Source organism: Diprion similis, chromosome 8, assembly GCF_021155765.1.
Source record: "Diprion similis isolate iyDipSimi1 chromosome 8, iyDipSimi1.1, whole genome shotgun sequence".
Taxonomy (NCBI): Eukaryota; Metazoa; Arthropoda; class Insecta; order Hymenoptera; family Diprionidae; genus Diprion; species Diprion similis.
In genome coordinates, this window is record NC_060112.1 from 25115658 (window position 1) to 25131380 (window position 15723).

The 15723-nt window shown below is 37.4% G+C and overlaps 2 protein-coding genes across 4 annotated transcripts; one reads left to right on the forward strand and one right to left on the reverse strand.

Moving 5' to 3' along the window:
* Nucleotides 1-488: 488 nt before the first annotated feature.
* On the reverse strand, nucleotides 489-1332 carry LOC124409141. Its single transcript, XM_046886560.1, has one exon. The coding sequence runs from the start codon at nucleotides 1245-1247 to the stop codon at nucleotides 489-491; it is 759 nt and encodes a 252-aa protein (XP_046742516.1). The 5' UTR covers nucleotides 1248-1332.
* A 2721-nt stretch (nucleotides 1333-4053) lies between these two features.
* On the forward strand, nucleotides 4054-13425 carry LOC124409214 (protein AF-10-like). 3 transcript variants are annotated; one of them, XM_046886700.1, is made up of 13 exons: nucleotides 4054-4464; nucleotides 5352-5431; nucleotides 5997-6167; nucleotides 6358-6555; nucleotides 6849-7508; nucleotides 7639-7958; nucleotides 9521-9970; nucleotides 10133-10316; nucleotides 10479-10674; nucleotides 11129-11281; nucleotides 11385-11649; nucleotides 12181-12309; nucleotides 12412-13425. In XM_046886700.1, exons 1-13 carry the CDS (start codon nucleotides 4356-4358, stop codon nucleotides 12560-12562), a joined length of 3066 nt encoding a protein of 1021 aa, XP_046742656.1. In that variant the 5' UTR covers nucleotides 4054-4355; the 3' UTR covers nucleotides 12563-13425. The 3 variants fall into 3 exon arrangements, with proteins under 3 accessions (XP_046742656.1, XP_046742655.1, XP_046742658.1); XM_046886699.1 differs by having other exon boundaries at nucleotides 6003-6167; nucleotides 11367-11649; XM_046886702.1 differs by having other exon boundaries at nucleotides 6003-6167.
* Nucleotides 13426-15723: the final 2298 nt, after the last annotated feature.

Consider the following 15723-nt stretch of genomic DNA (forward strand, 5'->3'; position numbering starts at 1 on the left):
GTTACTTTCTAAACGTTGAAGTGTGGCTGAAGACTGTTATTTAAATTTCAAACCACATTCCTCGTCCATACTTAATGGTGCTATTGTCATTTGAATATACATATCTGTAGAGTACCAAGAAAGAATGAAGTGTCGTCTATGCACAGGTGGAAAATAGACAAGGGTATTCAAAGATTTACTATTATGATTATTTTTTCTCATACAATTCAACGATTTTTACATAGAATAACCACATCGACGTAAGTATATTAGTACTCCATCTGTCCCGAAGACCCGGAAAATGAATTTCCTTTTATGCACAGGCATAAAATAACCATCGACGGTAGTTGTATATTTAAAATTATGATTATTCAATTTTTTTCCATGCAATTCAACATCAAAGATCCAGAATTTTTTTTTATTCAAGGTGTTATTTTACATTTGGGCGATAAAATAATGATGAATAAGAATACTATATGTTATTTTTATAACTACAAAAATTGACTTAATTACACGTGATCAATTTCCAACCCCATAACGGAAACTGCGCAATCTTCATCAACGTCGCGAAATATGGACTCACCCTCGTCGTTCTTAAAAGTTGTCGATAAATCGATATCGCACAGATTAACCATTCCAATTTCTTCGGCGACTTTCCTCGAATCTATCGAAGAACAATAACCGTACACAACACGCACTCCCGGAAGACATTTGGCAATCGTGAGTGCAGTCTGGCTTAAATCTTTTGCGAGTCCCTTCTCGCGGTGATCGTTATGAACGGCGATTAAGAAAAATTCCAGAACGGCTTCGGCCTCTGGATACCTTTGGTGTATACCCACTTCTTCGTCTATCTTTGCCAAGTAGCTGTAGTACTCTTTAACGAACTTGGATTTGAACGTCTGAGACTTGAAGAGTTCCGCCGTCCCTGCACCATTCCGTTCATCCTCACCCTCTCGCCGATTCAGAAGGGTCAAAATCACCCCAACTACTTCCTCGGTCCCGTTTTGAACCGCAATCAGACAGGGCGATCGCTCGTAAACAGCGGTGATAAAGCTTTCGTCGTCTTCCTGGATGCATTCAGCCTCCTCCTCCTCCTCCGCGCTCGTCTGGAAACCAGCTTTCAACACTCTCTTAATTTTTTCCTCCTCGTTATGATTTTCCTGAATGAATTTCAGTATGTCAGGTAGTCGGCTTTGTTTGGCCAGTTCGATTCTGTATCCTGACGCTGTTGTCGGATACGGTTTGAGGTATTCCATGGTCATCGCCATTTCCTTGATATTACTCGACCGCACCTTTCTTCTTCGCAAGCTTTTCAAGATCAATCAAATCTCACGTATAGCACAATACGAGTCCGTATGTTATGCGGAAAGCAAGCTTTATACTCGATAAGGAGTGAAATAATTTTGCTGAAAACTGCAGCCTTCATCACCGGACAAAGCTACGTGTGAATTGATTACAAAAAGTAATGATAAGATAAGAGACCTAAATAGATTACACAATTGCATACGTAAGTAAATTTTGGACTCGGCTTCATTTATCACTCATTTCTCGATATGATGTGATACTTAAAATCGCTGCAGCGGTTAATTATGAAAATTCTATACACAGGTGCTCAGATTCTAGAACCGTACCGGAAATGATGTCAACGTTGTGAATTTTTTCCGCTAGCGCTAGCGACAGGAAGGCCAATTGCACTTGTAGTGGTAGGCGTACTTGTTAGGCATGCACTTGTAGTAATCGGCTTCCGAGATTGCAGCGCTTCGGTTTGGTCTAGTGTACGTATATGTATTGGGATGAGTGGATCATTAGTAGACAAATAAGTAATTTATTACCCATATTATATAATCCACTTTATCAAAGTATTACCAATTTTCTGATATGTTTTTGCTTATTGAGCCGTCCCTAAGCTTTAAGTCGTCAGTAACGGGTTACACCTGTTTTACAATAGATGCGGTATTTGGTATTAGTAAATCGAATTGGTTGTGCAATTCTCTGTTATACATGAGAAACGCGCGCGGTTCTAATTAGTTATTATTTTTAAAGTGTGACAGAGCAATAGCACTCAAACTGTTGATGATACTCAAAAATGTTTCATATGAAAGTTATATTGTTGAAAAAGGCCGTCATACTGGACCATCATGTTATTTTTTCGGTGCAATGGAGGCGCGATTTTTGTCCTTCGCTTTTTGCTAGTATCAGCTGAATTCTGTAGGTGCCGGAACTACGCTTCGACGGTGAACCCACATGAGAGAGGCAATAGAATGCTTGCATCCACCTGTCAAACAAGATACTAAATTGATGATACTTTAAGCTCAACGACGTACGTGGGATGTACCACATCGCTGCGTCCCATAACTTTCTCGTACAGACCAAATTATCGAGAAGGTATATCCGCCAGGCTATATGTATACGTGGAAAATGTAGATACTTATTGATATTGATCAATACATAATTTTTTTCACGCTCCACTGGGTACAAAGGAGTATGTAGAAGACTGAAGAAGTGAAGCACCAGGATTCACTTATAATTGAAAATCAGTTATTGCATAAGAAGCGTGGACTTTTCAATAATCTCCTTTATGTTATAAACATTTCAAAATTGGTCCGGCGATGAAAGTGTTTTCCATTTTTTTTTCACGCGTTAAAAATTTCGAATTGATAATAATTGATAATTAGCATTTGAAAAATTTCAGCAAATTTTTTTTTTGATAAGTCCGTTCATATTACGCATATTCAGCAACTTTTTTGAAATATTAAATAAAATTCAGAAAATTAGTTTCACTTTTACCATATCTGTAGCGTTCCTTCTACAACGTGGAAAATGTTCCAGAATTCTTCGGATATTTCGAAACATTGAGTCACTGAATTTTGTCAATCGATAATCCCGAAGACCTCAAGAAATTGATTGCAAAATTCTGTACGGGAGGAATCTGAAAACGATTGTAACTAAAATTGGAATAAATAAAAAATTTTAAGAAGTTGAATTTCCAGAAAGCATGAATATTTACTAGGTATGGCTGACAAAAAAATTCAATGTAATCAGGTAAATATAAATGATATACGTATATTTCATTGCCATTCATTTTTTCCGTTGTTTAATTTTTGGGTACATTTTTTTGTGTTGAATGTACCAACCTTTCAACCTCTCGATGATGACGGTATGTTACCAACGTCTTCACGCAATAACTAATGGTTATGAAGAACTTCTTTTTACCGACGTGGTAAGTTACTCGGTTGATAATACATGCAACGGCTAATACCCGCAAATCTGACCAGTCCCGATAAACTGGTACGAAAAATAACTCGGGGCTAACAGTCTTTATATGTAAATGACGCCGCCTGTTGCTTACGGATTGCTGTCGCCCGCAGCGTCAGGCGTAAATTTGAATACCACAAGCTTTTAAGCCCACTTACCCGCCGAGTACTTGTCGCGAAAATTTCGCCAGAAGTAGCCGTCTTTGAATTCTTCCGTCAACGCGCAAACGAAAGACATCACAGTTTCTCAATTTTCTGTAACCTACTGACAAGTTTAGGCTAATGACAATATATTTCTGGATAATTTTAAACTTTAAAAGTTATCCCTAAATTAGACCATGCTCAAAATAGAAACTTCAGAGTGCAAAACTATACTAATGTGCGCTTTCCTTTTACGTCAATTTTCCAACACAAATGGACACCAAGTGATTTAATTGGCCGGATCTAACAGAATAAGCGAATGAAATCACATAGTGTCGTGTTTTGTCAGACAGTTCACGCAAAAAGAAAGCGCCCAATGTTACCGATAAAGTCAACTATCATAGCATAGCACTACTTGCGTTGACTGAGGATCAGTCAACGCCGCGAGGCTACTACCCCGTGCCAGTAATGCTACTTTAGCCTCCGTCCATAAGTCCGTGCTTCCCCCTCGTTAGTTGTGATTAAGCATGGTGGGAACCAAAGAAAACCTAAACTTCTATCCACCAGTCTCTCTTATTAGAGAGTCTCTACCATTGCCCAATGGTCCATGACCCATGATGCATTTTTGTTACGCGCGGGATTGCGCATGCGCTTGCTGCGCAACAACAAAATAAAATGGCCGCATAGTGAGATAAATAGAGAGTACGAAGAGTAAATAAATAATTCGCGTGACTCGGTTGTTAAAACGGTCGTTGGTACGATCGAATGTTATCGAAAAGAATCAATTATCCCAGCCCCGAATAACCGCTGGTAATATCGGCCTGCAGCTCGGTACCAGTACCCGATCGAGTAATAAGAGAAAAATAGTGCAATCGTGTGCATGCGGTTAATTCCCGATATCACAAAACACGATGCTCCGTTTACGAAGCGATACGCAAAGGCGAGTTCGGCTGGTGTAGCTCACGAGATCTGTACCGCAGCATGAAGGAGATGCTTGGAGGTTGCTGCGTATGTTCGGACGAGAGGGGTTGGACGGAGAATCCGTTGGTTTATTGCGATGGCCAAGGGTGCACGGTCGCCGTACACCAAGGTATAACACGCATCTCTATTATCGCCCCCTCAGTTCCCCTCTTCTCCCCCCTCGTCGCAATCTCTGTTCCTTAACCTAGTGGAAACCCGGAGTATGGAATTACTTTCCCACCGCAGGCCCCGAGGCTGCTCTTCTCCTATTGTTTCAAGAAAATTTCAGCGGATTCTATGCTACATCAGAACGAAGCAAAACAACTTTAGGCAACTTGGTTAGATCTTGATCTCAAATGTTATATGCGCTCAACACCACGTGTGCATCTGTTCTCGATCGTGGATCCATCGACGCTAAGTACCCCGAACACCAGACTTATTTTGTACTTTTCGCAAACTCTTTGTCTCGATGGTACTCGATAAACGATGAAACATTGGCAAGAAATAAACTCGAGATTGAAATTCATTCCGTCTTGAAGTAACTTGTATAATTTGACCAATACGTTTTTAGAAAATAGCTTTCTCAACTTTAATAGCAACCCTCGAACAATATGAAAAATCGTTGAAGGACGCAACATGTCGTTCGAAAACCACATTTGCTTCATATGTATATCAATTATTGCCACCTGAGTTTTATTCTTACCATCTGCTACATCGTTTCTTCTTGCTCTGGGGTCATAAAAAAGACCTCCTCTGTGATTTAACAGCCACATCACTGCCTCACATTACGTTCTCACCACTCTAAATAGCTGGAAAGAAACATGAGCATAGTGTGATCTGTCTACATTCAGAAAACAACAAGCAAACAGAAGTTGAATATTTTGTTGTTATATATCAAAACATTTTGAGAATAATTTATTTAGTCATTTTTTTCCTTTTACAATATGTATGAAGGAATATGTATGATCTTGATTTACCGTGAATTGGATAATTAAAATCTGTATCAATGCCTTGCAGCTTGTTATGGGATTGTTACGGTACCGACTGGCCCATGGTATTGCAGAAAATGTGAATCGCAAGAACGCAGCGCTCGGGTGGTAAGTTACTTTCATCAGTGAGTGACACTAGAATTTTTCAAGATCTTTAAGACGATAAAAGAGTTCTTACATTGATCGAAACTTCCTTCATTCAATGAATATCTTAACTCGAATCATTCTTAAGGATCGCAAAAGATGATGCATTTAACGAATATCAGTTGTTGCATAAGTTAATCAACCTTTTTGCAGTTATGAAAGAAACTTGCATATGTATAAATTTGTGTCAAGGTTCAAACGATGCTTGACTACAGTAATTTTCTCTTACGTTATATAACTTTGCTGAGGTAAATGTTGAAAGAAAATGAAGCAGCATCTAAAAATAGGCAAACAAGAAAATGAGTAATTATGAATTCTAAGCAATATGTACAACAAAAAAAAAAAGGTTCTTTAACTTCCCCTTTTTTTCATTGTCTTTGGATTTTTAACCTTTCATTTCAACGATGTGCTTGTGCTAACCAGGAAAATGACTGATAACCGTTTATTAGATGGGATTTATTTTTAATCGTAAGCATAGGCTAGGCAGAGGTAGGTTGTAGTAATTGTGTGGTTGTGATGCAAAATGTTGGAGCAGCGCTGCGAGCTGTGCCCAAGCAGGGATGGAGCTCTCAAGAGAACGGATCAGGCAGGCTGGGCCCACGTTGTGTGTGCCCTTTACATACCTGAGGTCAGATTTGGCAACGTTACGACGATGGAGCCAATTATCCTGCAATTGATACCATCAGAGCGATTCAGTAAGGTAACTAAACAGTGTATTATCCGAACACTAATTCAACAATGATTAATTGTGTCAAAATATTATTGTGTCAATCATTTGCCTCTCTTCTCAATTCTTCTGTATTCATTTCACTATCGCTATCACATCCACGATCTTCTTTTTTCAAGAATAAGAGCGTTGCCTGTGTTAAAAATTTATCCATTTTCTTCAGACATGTTACATCTGTGAGGAACAAGGTAGAGGCGGCAGAGCTAATGTGGGAGCTTGTATGCAATGTAACAAAGCAGGTTGCAGACAACAATTTCATGTTACTTGCGCTCAAGCTCTGGGATTGCTTTGCGAAGAAGCTGGTAATTATTTGGACAACGTAAAATACTGCGGTTATTGTCAGCATCATTATTCAAAACTGGTGAGTATTCCGAATGTTGTTGGTGCTGCTATAGAATTGAAAAGTATTCAATTTTAGCAAAATGATTCGATAAGAATTGTTTCACTTAATTTCGATAGCTTGTGTTATTAAGTTACGAATTTCATTAGTACTTTTCAATTGTCAGTATAATAGGTAAAGTTGGAAATAATTTTTAATTCACATTGAGAAAAAATGATCACGACTAATGAATGTAATTAACGTATTTTTCTGCTTTTTAGAGTCCTGGATTTGATTTAGGAAATAAATTGAATAATGATACTGTTGAATTACAGAAAAAAGGGGGTAACGTTAAAACAATTCCTCCATATAAACCAATCCCAGCAGACAACGGTTCATCGGATTCGTCGCCCGAAAAAGAGGCTGAAACACCTGTAAAAACGTCGAGCAGCGGTAAGCGCAAGAGTTCAAACTCAAAGATGAACGCGGCGTCGTCGTCGTCATCGTCTAGTTCAAAGAGTAAATCAAGCGCTAGTCCTAGCTTAGAAATAAATGGAAATGCCGACGAAAAAAGTGGAAGTGGTCGTAATACGCCTAAAGAAAATTCTTCCGACACAAGTAAATTCACCACCTCAAATTTCGTAGAGACCGTTGTCACTCAGTCGGAGAGTGTTTTTGGGCACGAGAACGTTACTGCAAAGTCTGGATCTAATTCAAATGTGATTCACAAAAGCAGCAGCCTGTCCAAATCCAGTTCGTCCACGTCCGGTAAAGCCTCTAGCCATGCAACCAAAAAGAGAAAAACCGGCGCCCGAACACCGACTGTTATTGGAAATGAAAATTCAAATCATTCCATTAGTTCCGAGGCAAGTGGGTCGGTTGTTGTCGCTGTTAGTTCAGTCGTTCAGCAAACTATTAACACTAACATTGTTCTACCAACCGTTACCGAAGCTACCAGTCTGAGTACAACCACCGAACCTGAGAAAACAAAAAAGGTAAATTCCTCTTACTTTTTTCCACGTTCAAATAAGCATTTGGCATAGTAAATGGCTGTTTTAAAATAGCGGCGCCATGGCATATTCGTGATGAATATATACCATTCATTAATAGAGTGATATTTTACAGTCAAAAATAGAGAGTCCATCGGTGCAATCATCCTTGCATCCTCCAATCACAACTGAGACTACAACAACGACTCCGGTTATAACATTGATAACTCAAGCTCAACCTTCAGTTCCTGCCCAGTCGCCTACTACGACTTCCAACAGTATTGTTGTCTCCGTGCCATTGACGGCAACTTCTCTTCCCAGCTCCGTTCAGAGTGTTGTTACAAGCGCTCCGACCCTCTATCAACAAATACAGCAGAGTGTTGTCACTACCGCTGCTACCAATGATTCCAAACGAAGTCCAATTCCAGCTGATGATATGCCAACCAAGAGGTCACGGTGAGTCTAGAATAAGAAATCGTCAATGTTTGCTGGATATCAAAAAATATCAAGTTTTGCTCAAAGTTTTGAAGTGCTGTAAAAGGTTTTAATAAGTTCGATATTGTCAATCGAAATAATCAGGTTCCGTGATTAACCAAGATTATTTTTTTCAATATTTTACGTGGTGTTACAGAAAAACAATTACTGTACATTTTACGGATGCAGTTAATATCTGCTATATAAAACAACAACTGGGAAATCAGCATAGTTTCATCACTGGTAATAGTTAAAAAAAAATGTTTCGTACTACGGCTAAATGTAATTGCAGTTATTCTCAGCCAATTCAGGAAATTATTTGTCGATGATATCGTGTGAACTCTATGTCAAGCGAAAATATAATAATCGACATAACATTAAAACTATTACATGCGAAATATTCGCTGTTTTTCGTGGTGTATGGAAATTATTTTTCATGACTGGTTGATGTCTTCAGACCAGGTGTTTAGATTTAAAAAAAAATTCAATTATTTTTTGTTGTAAGATGGCAAAAATTGCGTGCATGATCAATGCGGGAGGCATTGTTTATATTCGCCCTAGAAGTTTGAGCAAAGTATGAAGAACTGGTGGGTGATTATGCATTTGTGGATTTTCAGCCAATCCGCTTGCGATTTCTGCATTTTTCGCATTTTTTTACCATGCAAAATCGAACGGGTGAAAAATAATATAACAGGGATGATATCGACGTCATGGACGTCATTCGAGTTCGATAGCCGCGTTCAAAATGGCCGCCGTGGGGGGTAAACAAGAAGCAGGTTGTTCTAACCTCATTTAAGTGCAATAATATCTCGGTTAGAGTGAAAATATTGGTGATTTTTGGTGAAATAAAACAGTATATCATATGAAGAACTTTATTCCGCAAGTGTAAGTCATATTTCGGAACCCATATCCTTTCACACTTGAGCTAAAAATCAGTTTTACTCCGGTAAAAATCAACTGTTGATAACAGTAGTCCTGCCTTTGTATGTATATCGGGCACAGTAGTTCACTTCAGGTCATGCCACTGCTATGGATTTTCATAAAAATAGAAATTAAACTTCCCTGTTAGTCCCTACACTCGGAAAAATCGTATTATCGTCAGATTGGTTAGCTGACTACTCTTCAACATTCCTTTCGACGTTTAAGCGTGTATCAAATATCGCGTTTTTCTAGGTTATGTTCGATTATTATTTACAAATGAGATCGTACTGAGCTGTAAATACACACCCCTCCATGATTACTCAGTCATAATCAACCTAAAAATATCACTTTACCAACACTCCATAATCAACTTGAAAATTATCAAATACTTATCAGTTTTATTTTTACATCTTTTTTCCTTCTTAATCATATAAGCGGGAGTAAAAAGATGAGACCTTATTAATAGAAATTATTTTTTTTTCAGTAGCTCAGAGATCTACTTATCCTATACATAGCTTGTGATAAAAGCACATTCTTCAGTATTTTCTAGTTGTCAATTAAGCGCTGCGTTCTCTCGCGGTGTGGAAATCCAATAATAATTATTCAAAGTTTCGGTTTTCCAGGTCACAGTCGTCGGACAAGCCGGATAAACTGCGGAAGCCGAAACGGGGTGCTACGTCAAACAGTCAGCCGGTTCCGCCACCGCCACTAACAACATCTACAATATCAACATCCCTTCCCAACAGTATAGTTAGCACAACTAAACGTGGAAGTCGAAGTAATCATCAGACGCCGCCACCATTGATAACTGTGGCTCCAGTACCATCCATAATTCAAGGACCCAGTCAACCAGTCGGTCATTTCAGCAGTGTTGGAACTGGTTCAGGCATGGGACCCACTGTTAAAGACTCACCACCTAGCAGCCCTGGTTCGGAAAGTATGAGCAACTCTGGACCTGTTCGACGAAAGCGCAAGAGCGCCGGAGGAGCTTCTACCACACCAACGCCTTCCACATCAAGTTCCACTCCGACGGCCATGGCGAACAGTACTAAGGATGAAAAGGATATAAAATTGTGAGAGAAAGTTGACTTTTTATATATTTGGTTTTCATGATTTGTCAGATATTGTAGAACCAACACTAATCATTTTTACACAATCTGTGGACGATGTAGCATAAAAATTTTATTCACCTGATCACTTTTCTAATTCTGGTACATTCGCTTCTGATCAAATAGGTTCCAAAATGGTGTCAGCGCGCCACACATGCTTGGGAATCAATTGAATCCGACTTCTACAATGGCACAAAAAATGTCTGACACACTTACTCAAGAATTAGAGGCTCACGCGATTTTCACCGATGCTAATAATCCTACGAGTAGTTTGGTTGGACCACAGCTACACAGTCGTGTCATCGCCTCTGTGAGTACTCCTTTAATTATACGTGATAAAAATTTGTTTTTTTCATCGATCCATCTGTTCAGGGGTTTTTTTTTTTTCATCTCTGTAATCGTGTCAACAGTTATTCATTACTCACTGTCAAAAACATTCGGATTTTCATGACCAACAATATTTAATAAACAGATAAGATCCAGCCAATCTGTACCTGCCACAACGTCTTTGTCATCCGTATTCGCAACTAATACTGGTCCAAATGCTGGCGGATCTGGCAGCAATGTGTTGGGTGGAGGTGCAATCCCTCAGACGTTGGATCAATTGCTCGAAAGGCAGTGGGAACAGGGCAGCCAATTTCTGATGGAACAGGCCCAGCACTTTGACAGTGAGTGTACGGCAAGAAAAAATTCGCTTTGCTTTTTTCCCAAATGCATGGCTGACAGGGCAAAATCAATGATGATTGCAACAAAAAAAATATTCATTTGCTATCGTACATTTTTTTAACCACCTCTATATAGAGCTGACTGATTTGTTCTACAGCTTTTCTATCCCCCGCACGAAATTAGAACTTTAATTTGCTGCTTGCAACTCTGAACATATACAATTGCACATCATGTAAGGTTGCAGTTTTACTTCAGTATCTGTACATGAATTATTGTCTGATTATAATTGCATGTTTGTTCAAAATCGGTATTATACTTACATTAAACTTTTTGCATTCAAAAGTCATTTTATACCATTAACAGTATTTTTCTATTATACTGAATCTTAAGAAAAAAAATATATGTTTATCATACATGTGTGACGATCGTTTTCACCACTAATTTTTTCAATCACAGTTGCCTCCCTTTTATCGTGCTTACATCAATTGCGAGCGGAAAACCTGAGGCTAGAAGAGCATGTCAACAGTCTACTGCAAAGAAGAGATCATCTGCTAGCAGTGAACGCTCGACTAGCTATTCCACTGACCACGCAACCAAACACACATACAGGTAAATAAACGACGCAGCGGATTCAGTAACATTGCTTCAACTGATGTATCTCAAATACCTATTCGTATTCGTTTCATTATGGTAGATTCTCTTTTTCATATAGTGAACAACATACATCCTTCGGTGAATCCAACGCATTCGAATATTCCGCATCCGGATATACAACCGGGAGCACCCGCCCCAGTTTCCCGGGTCAGCCGTGAACCCCGAGTGAATAATAGCTACTTACCTCATTCAAGTTCCAGTTCGCATTCCACTGTCATGGAAAACGGATTACCACCCGATCCTTCCCCGCCTGCAGCTGCCTCCATGACGCAGTACCAACACAGAGGCTCACTTGTTCCTCCCCAACCAAGTCCAACGATCAGGTAATTTCATTTATGACACTCAATCGTTATGAACATCCACATAATCACAATAATAACTTGAAATATTTATGAATTGTTAACATTATACTTTTATTGCGAAAGTAAAAATTGTCCAAATTAAGATTCAGGTACAATTCATTTTAGTCTTCAACCGCATTTTCAAATGTGATCACAAATATCATCCGCTCTCAGTTATCAAATGGTTGAAGATAGTTGGAATTTTGCATACTAATTGTATAACAAGAATATTCCTTTCAGAAGTACCGTATTGTTCTGAATATAAGCCGAGATTTTTTGTCGTTGACAGCACCCGCCAAAACCAGCCTTGTCTTACACGCAGATCCGTTCTATGCGTAGGTAACCAAGAAAAACAGCCTGAAATACTGTCTCATAATTGCGGGTTGGCTTATACTCTGAACATTACGGTATAAACTATTTTTCAGGATCGCATTCAGCATTAAAAACCTCGATATATATATATATTTGAAAACACTTTTTAACGGAGAGTTATCTTTCTCTCTTTCATGGAAGGCATAGTCCAGCTGGAACCGGTTACCATCAAGGTCAACCTAGCAATATCGTTTCGCCTGCAAGTGCAAACAGCTCGGGTGTTGTTCGAAATTCATCGGTGACACCAGATCCGCTGCGAGGTGTACCTAGGTAAGATTTCCAATTGCTTAATTAGTGTGTGTGTCTAATATTTTGTAACACAATAAATTTGACATACTTAAACACGTGTTATTACACTATTGAATTCATCAGATCCGTGGCGCCTTCATCGAGCAGCTACATGCCGACAATGTACCAGCAAACAATGTCCAACTTGGCTAGCAGTCAAGTGGGAAGCATACACAACATACATGCACACGGACCTACGCCTACCAGCCACGGGCCTCCGGGCAAACCCAGCTGAAGGTAGGTGCGAGCCCAGAACGGGCACAACAATGCATCTTCAACTAGATCTCAGGCTACCCCTTGCGCTAGCCAACCGCGTTTTCATCGTAAGCGGTAAACTGCTCGGAGCTAACAAACATACAGATCGGTAGTACACGTATTGGTACGGGAAAAAAGAAATCGAGATGAATTTAATGAATGTAAGTATAATCAAGTCGTGAGGTTGAGGTAACATGAAAACTTAGTTACCTGGAGAGAATATCTATCTTGTCCTTGTTAAATCATCTTCGCTGGAAGTTAACTGTGTTCTGCGACAGAATTTTACTTGCAATTAGAAGTGGGTTTACATTCAGTGAAGTCTCCATTCAAGGGTATTAATTAGCATTGATTTACCCTTTTTTCCTTTTATTCTTCACATTATGGGGATACGTATCGCATGTACACAATTATTGTCCTCGGGTGATTCGCGTTAGCAAAAAACATCTCGCCCGTAATGAAAAATCGACTGCATATCCAGACGGAATAGAATTAACAGTTTTCAGCGCATTTCAATGCTGGAAAAAAAAAAAAAATTATTACTCTCCCACGGTCGTTTCAACCGAATCACGTTGTTCAAGATATTTAAATGCATTTCTAAGAATATGTTTATATTAAATATCCAATTGGCAGTACAAAAAAAAAAAATATATATTCTATGCATCTGTATTGTTGTCAAACGAATTCCAATTTACTAGGAATGATCCGTAAGTAACACTTTTAGTATGTGAAGCGAAGATATTAAACTAAAAACTTGCAAAAATTAATGTCAATTACATGGCGCAATAGCTTTTAATTCTATTTTTTGCGAGAAGTGCACCAGCTGTTTTATGTGTTTTTGTTACGAAGCAGAAAAAACGATTATGAAAAAAATAAATTGGTCAGTTTACCTTAGGATGATAAAAAGTTATAAATTAAGAAAAAAATTCATCGTGTTAAATTTTCTTTATACCAATTTGATGGAATTCTTAGAGTTTCATTATTTCTGGTATAAGCAGAAGTAAAACTCAAGTCTTGTTCTTGGTTTATGTACAAAATAAAATAATGATGAATGTAAAATTGATTTTATTTTTGGGTGTGTTATTAACGATTGTTGTAAGTACTTACTTCGTCTATCTTATTTTATTGTCGAAACACCTTGAATAACCAGAATCAGAAGAAAAACATCAATAAAATGTGACAAGGAAATTCTGAAATTATACAAAGTATCACGTGTATTTCATTAACATCATCTATACACGAAAAATTTCGTATTAGTGTTTTACGATTTTTCCCCTGTACGTTTGCAATATAAAATCAAACCCTTCAGCATTTTTGTTTTCTACATAAACTAAGAGTTATTCAGTATATTATTATTGATTAGAGGCTAATTCTAGGGTATAACATTTTTAGGGTCTTTAATTACTACAAAAGGATTCGAATGAAATTTAATTGACAACAGCGCTCAGATCTGGTTTTGGTTTACATAGGGATAAAGAAAGAAAAAAAAATATTTTAGCCCTTAGATTCATGAGGGTTTATATTTTCTGTCGAACTGAAAATTTTCGAAGGAGACACCCAAAAACAGATCTTCAAAACCTATTAACTAATGAATTTTCCAGCAGGAGGCGGTATAAGAGGTTTTCTCGCATGTTAAAACAATCTTAAAATAGCGTTGTGTCAAAAATCGACGATTGACACTAAATAAGGATGAAAATCCCACAGATGTACAAATATTAGAAACGTAAATAAGTTTACTTATCGTGAGGTGGATAAGGTGAAATAAATAGAAGTAAAAAATAGCAATAAAAATAGTAATTGTAAAATAAATCATTTTAAATTACACACACGTACAATTGAATGCCAGCTAATGAGAGATGGTGTGTGAATTGAAATTTTTTTTAAATCAAACAAGGTTGTCAGATGAATTATTTAAACGATAAATATGTTTGAAATTTTCTGCAGAGCTGTTTGAAGAAAATGAATTTCCACGTTGCTTTCATTTTGTTATTTAAGTATTATTATATTATTTCGGCTTTTTTTTTGGTTTCCATTTGTTTTCAATCGCCGAATGCAAATTTTTATTGTGTGTAACTCTGCTACGCAACCGAATCTATAAGATCGACGTAACGATTGGAAATATGTAATAAAAAATTATTCATATGTAGTTAATAGATTCGTTTGCTGAATCTGGCATGCATACAAACTGCACTCAATATCGTACAATCGAAATAAATTTTTTCATCCTATTTCAAAACCGGTAACAAACATTATTGTGAACCATTAAAATTAATATTTAGTTGTATAATGTAAATGACAAACACTGCCTTCCATTAACGCCAATTTTGAAATAGGTCAACGCTCTTGCGAGTGTAGGAATCTAGCGAGCGTGAATTAGTTTTATTTTTTAATTATCCTTAGTTGATTGACTACCTATTATTACTTAAAAAATAAAAAATAAATAAATTGTTACATAGACTGCCGTGAAAAGACCGATCAGCCAGGATATCCCAGGGACTACCCTTAGAAATTTCATGAATATTTAAAAAATTTGCGAATCGTCTCATCTTGTTTCATGTTATTTATTTTGTTTCTAATCAATTCTCAATAACGAGGAAAAACAATTTCAAAGATAATATTCCAATCATTTCTAAGATCATTCTATCGGGATATGGTTTCTATCTTCATTAAGAGTATAATCCTTTGAATAATGTATATTGACAGATAGAATTAGTACTAATTTCATTTCGTATTAATAAAGAAAATTATCGCATGTACATACATATACCTCTACACCACAATCTGTGAGCTCATTTCAGTTTATTGAGTGATTCAGTTTATTGTATACACATGAAATGACTCTTTGATTTTATTTTATTTTTTTTTCAATCCTTTTTTCTTTGCATTTCATTCTTTATTCTGATAATTATCAATGCCCAAAGCAGTAGATTACAATAAATGTAATAAAGTAATAGAGAATTGATTACAATTTTTGAGAAAAGGGGAACTCTCATCTCTTAGAAAAAAGATGAGCTAAGAACTATAAATTCTTTGATTCTTTTTCATCATTGAAACAAATTGATTGAGTAGACCTCTATTTATTAAGCATGCAAATTTCATTAGCGAAATAATGTCAGCCTGATAGAATAACTCTACACATTGCTT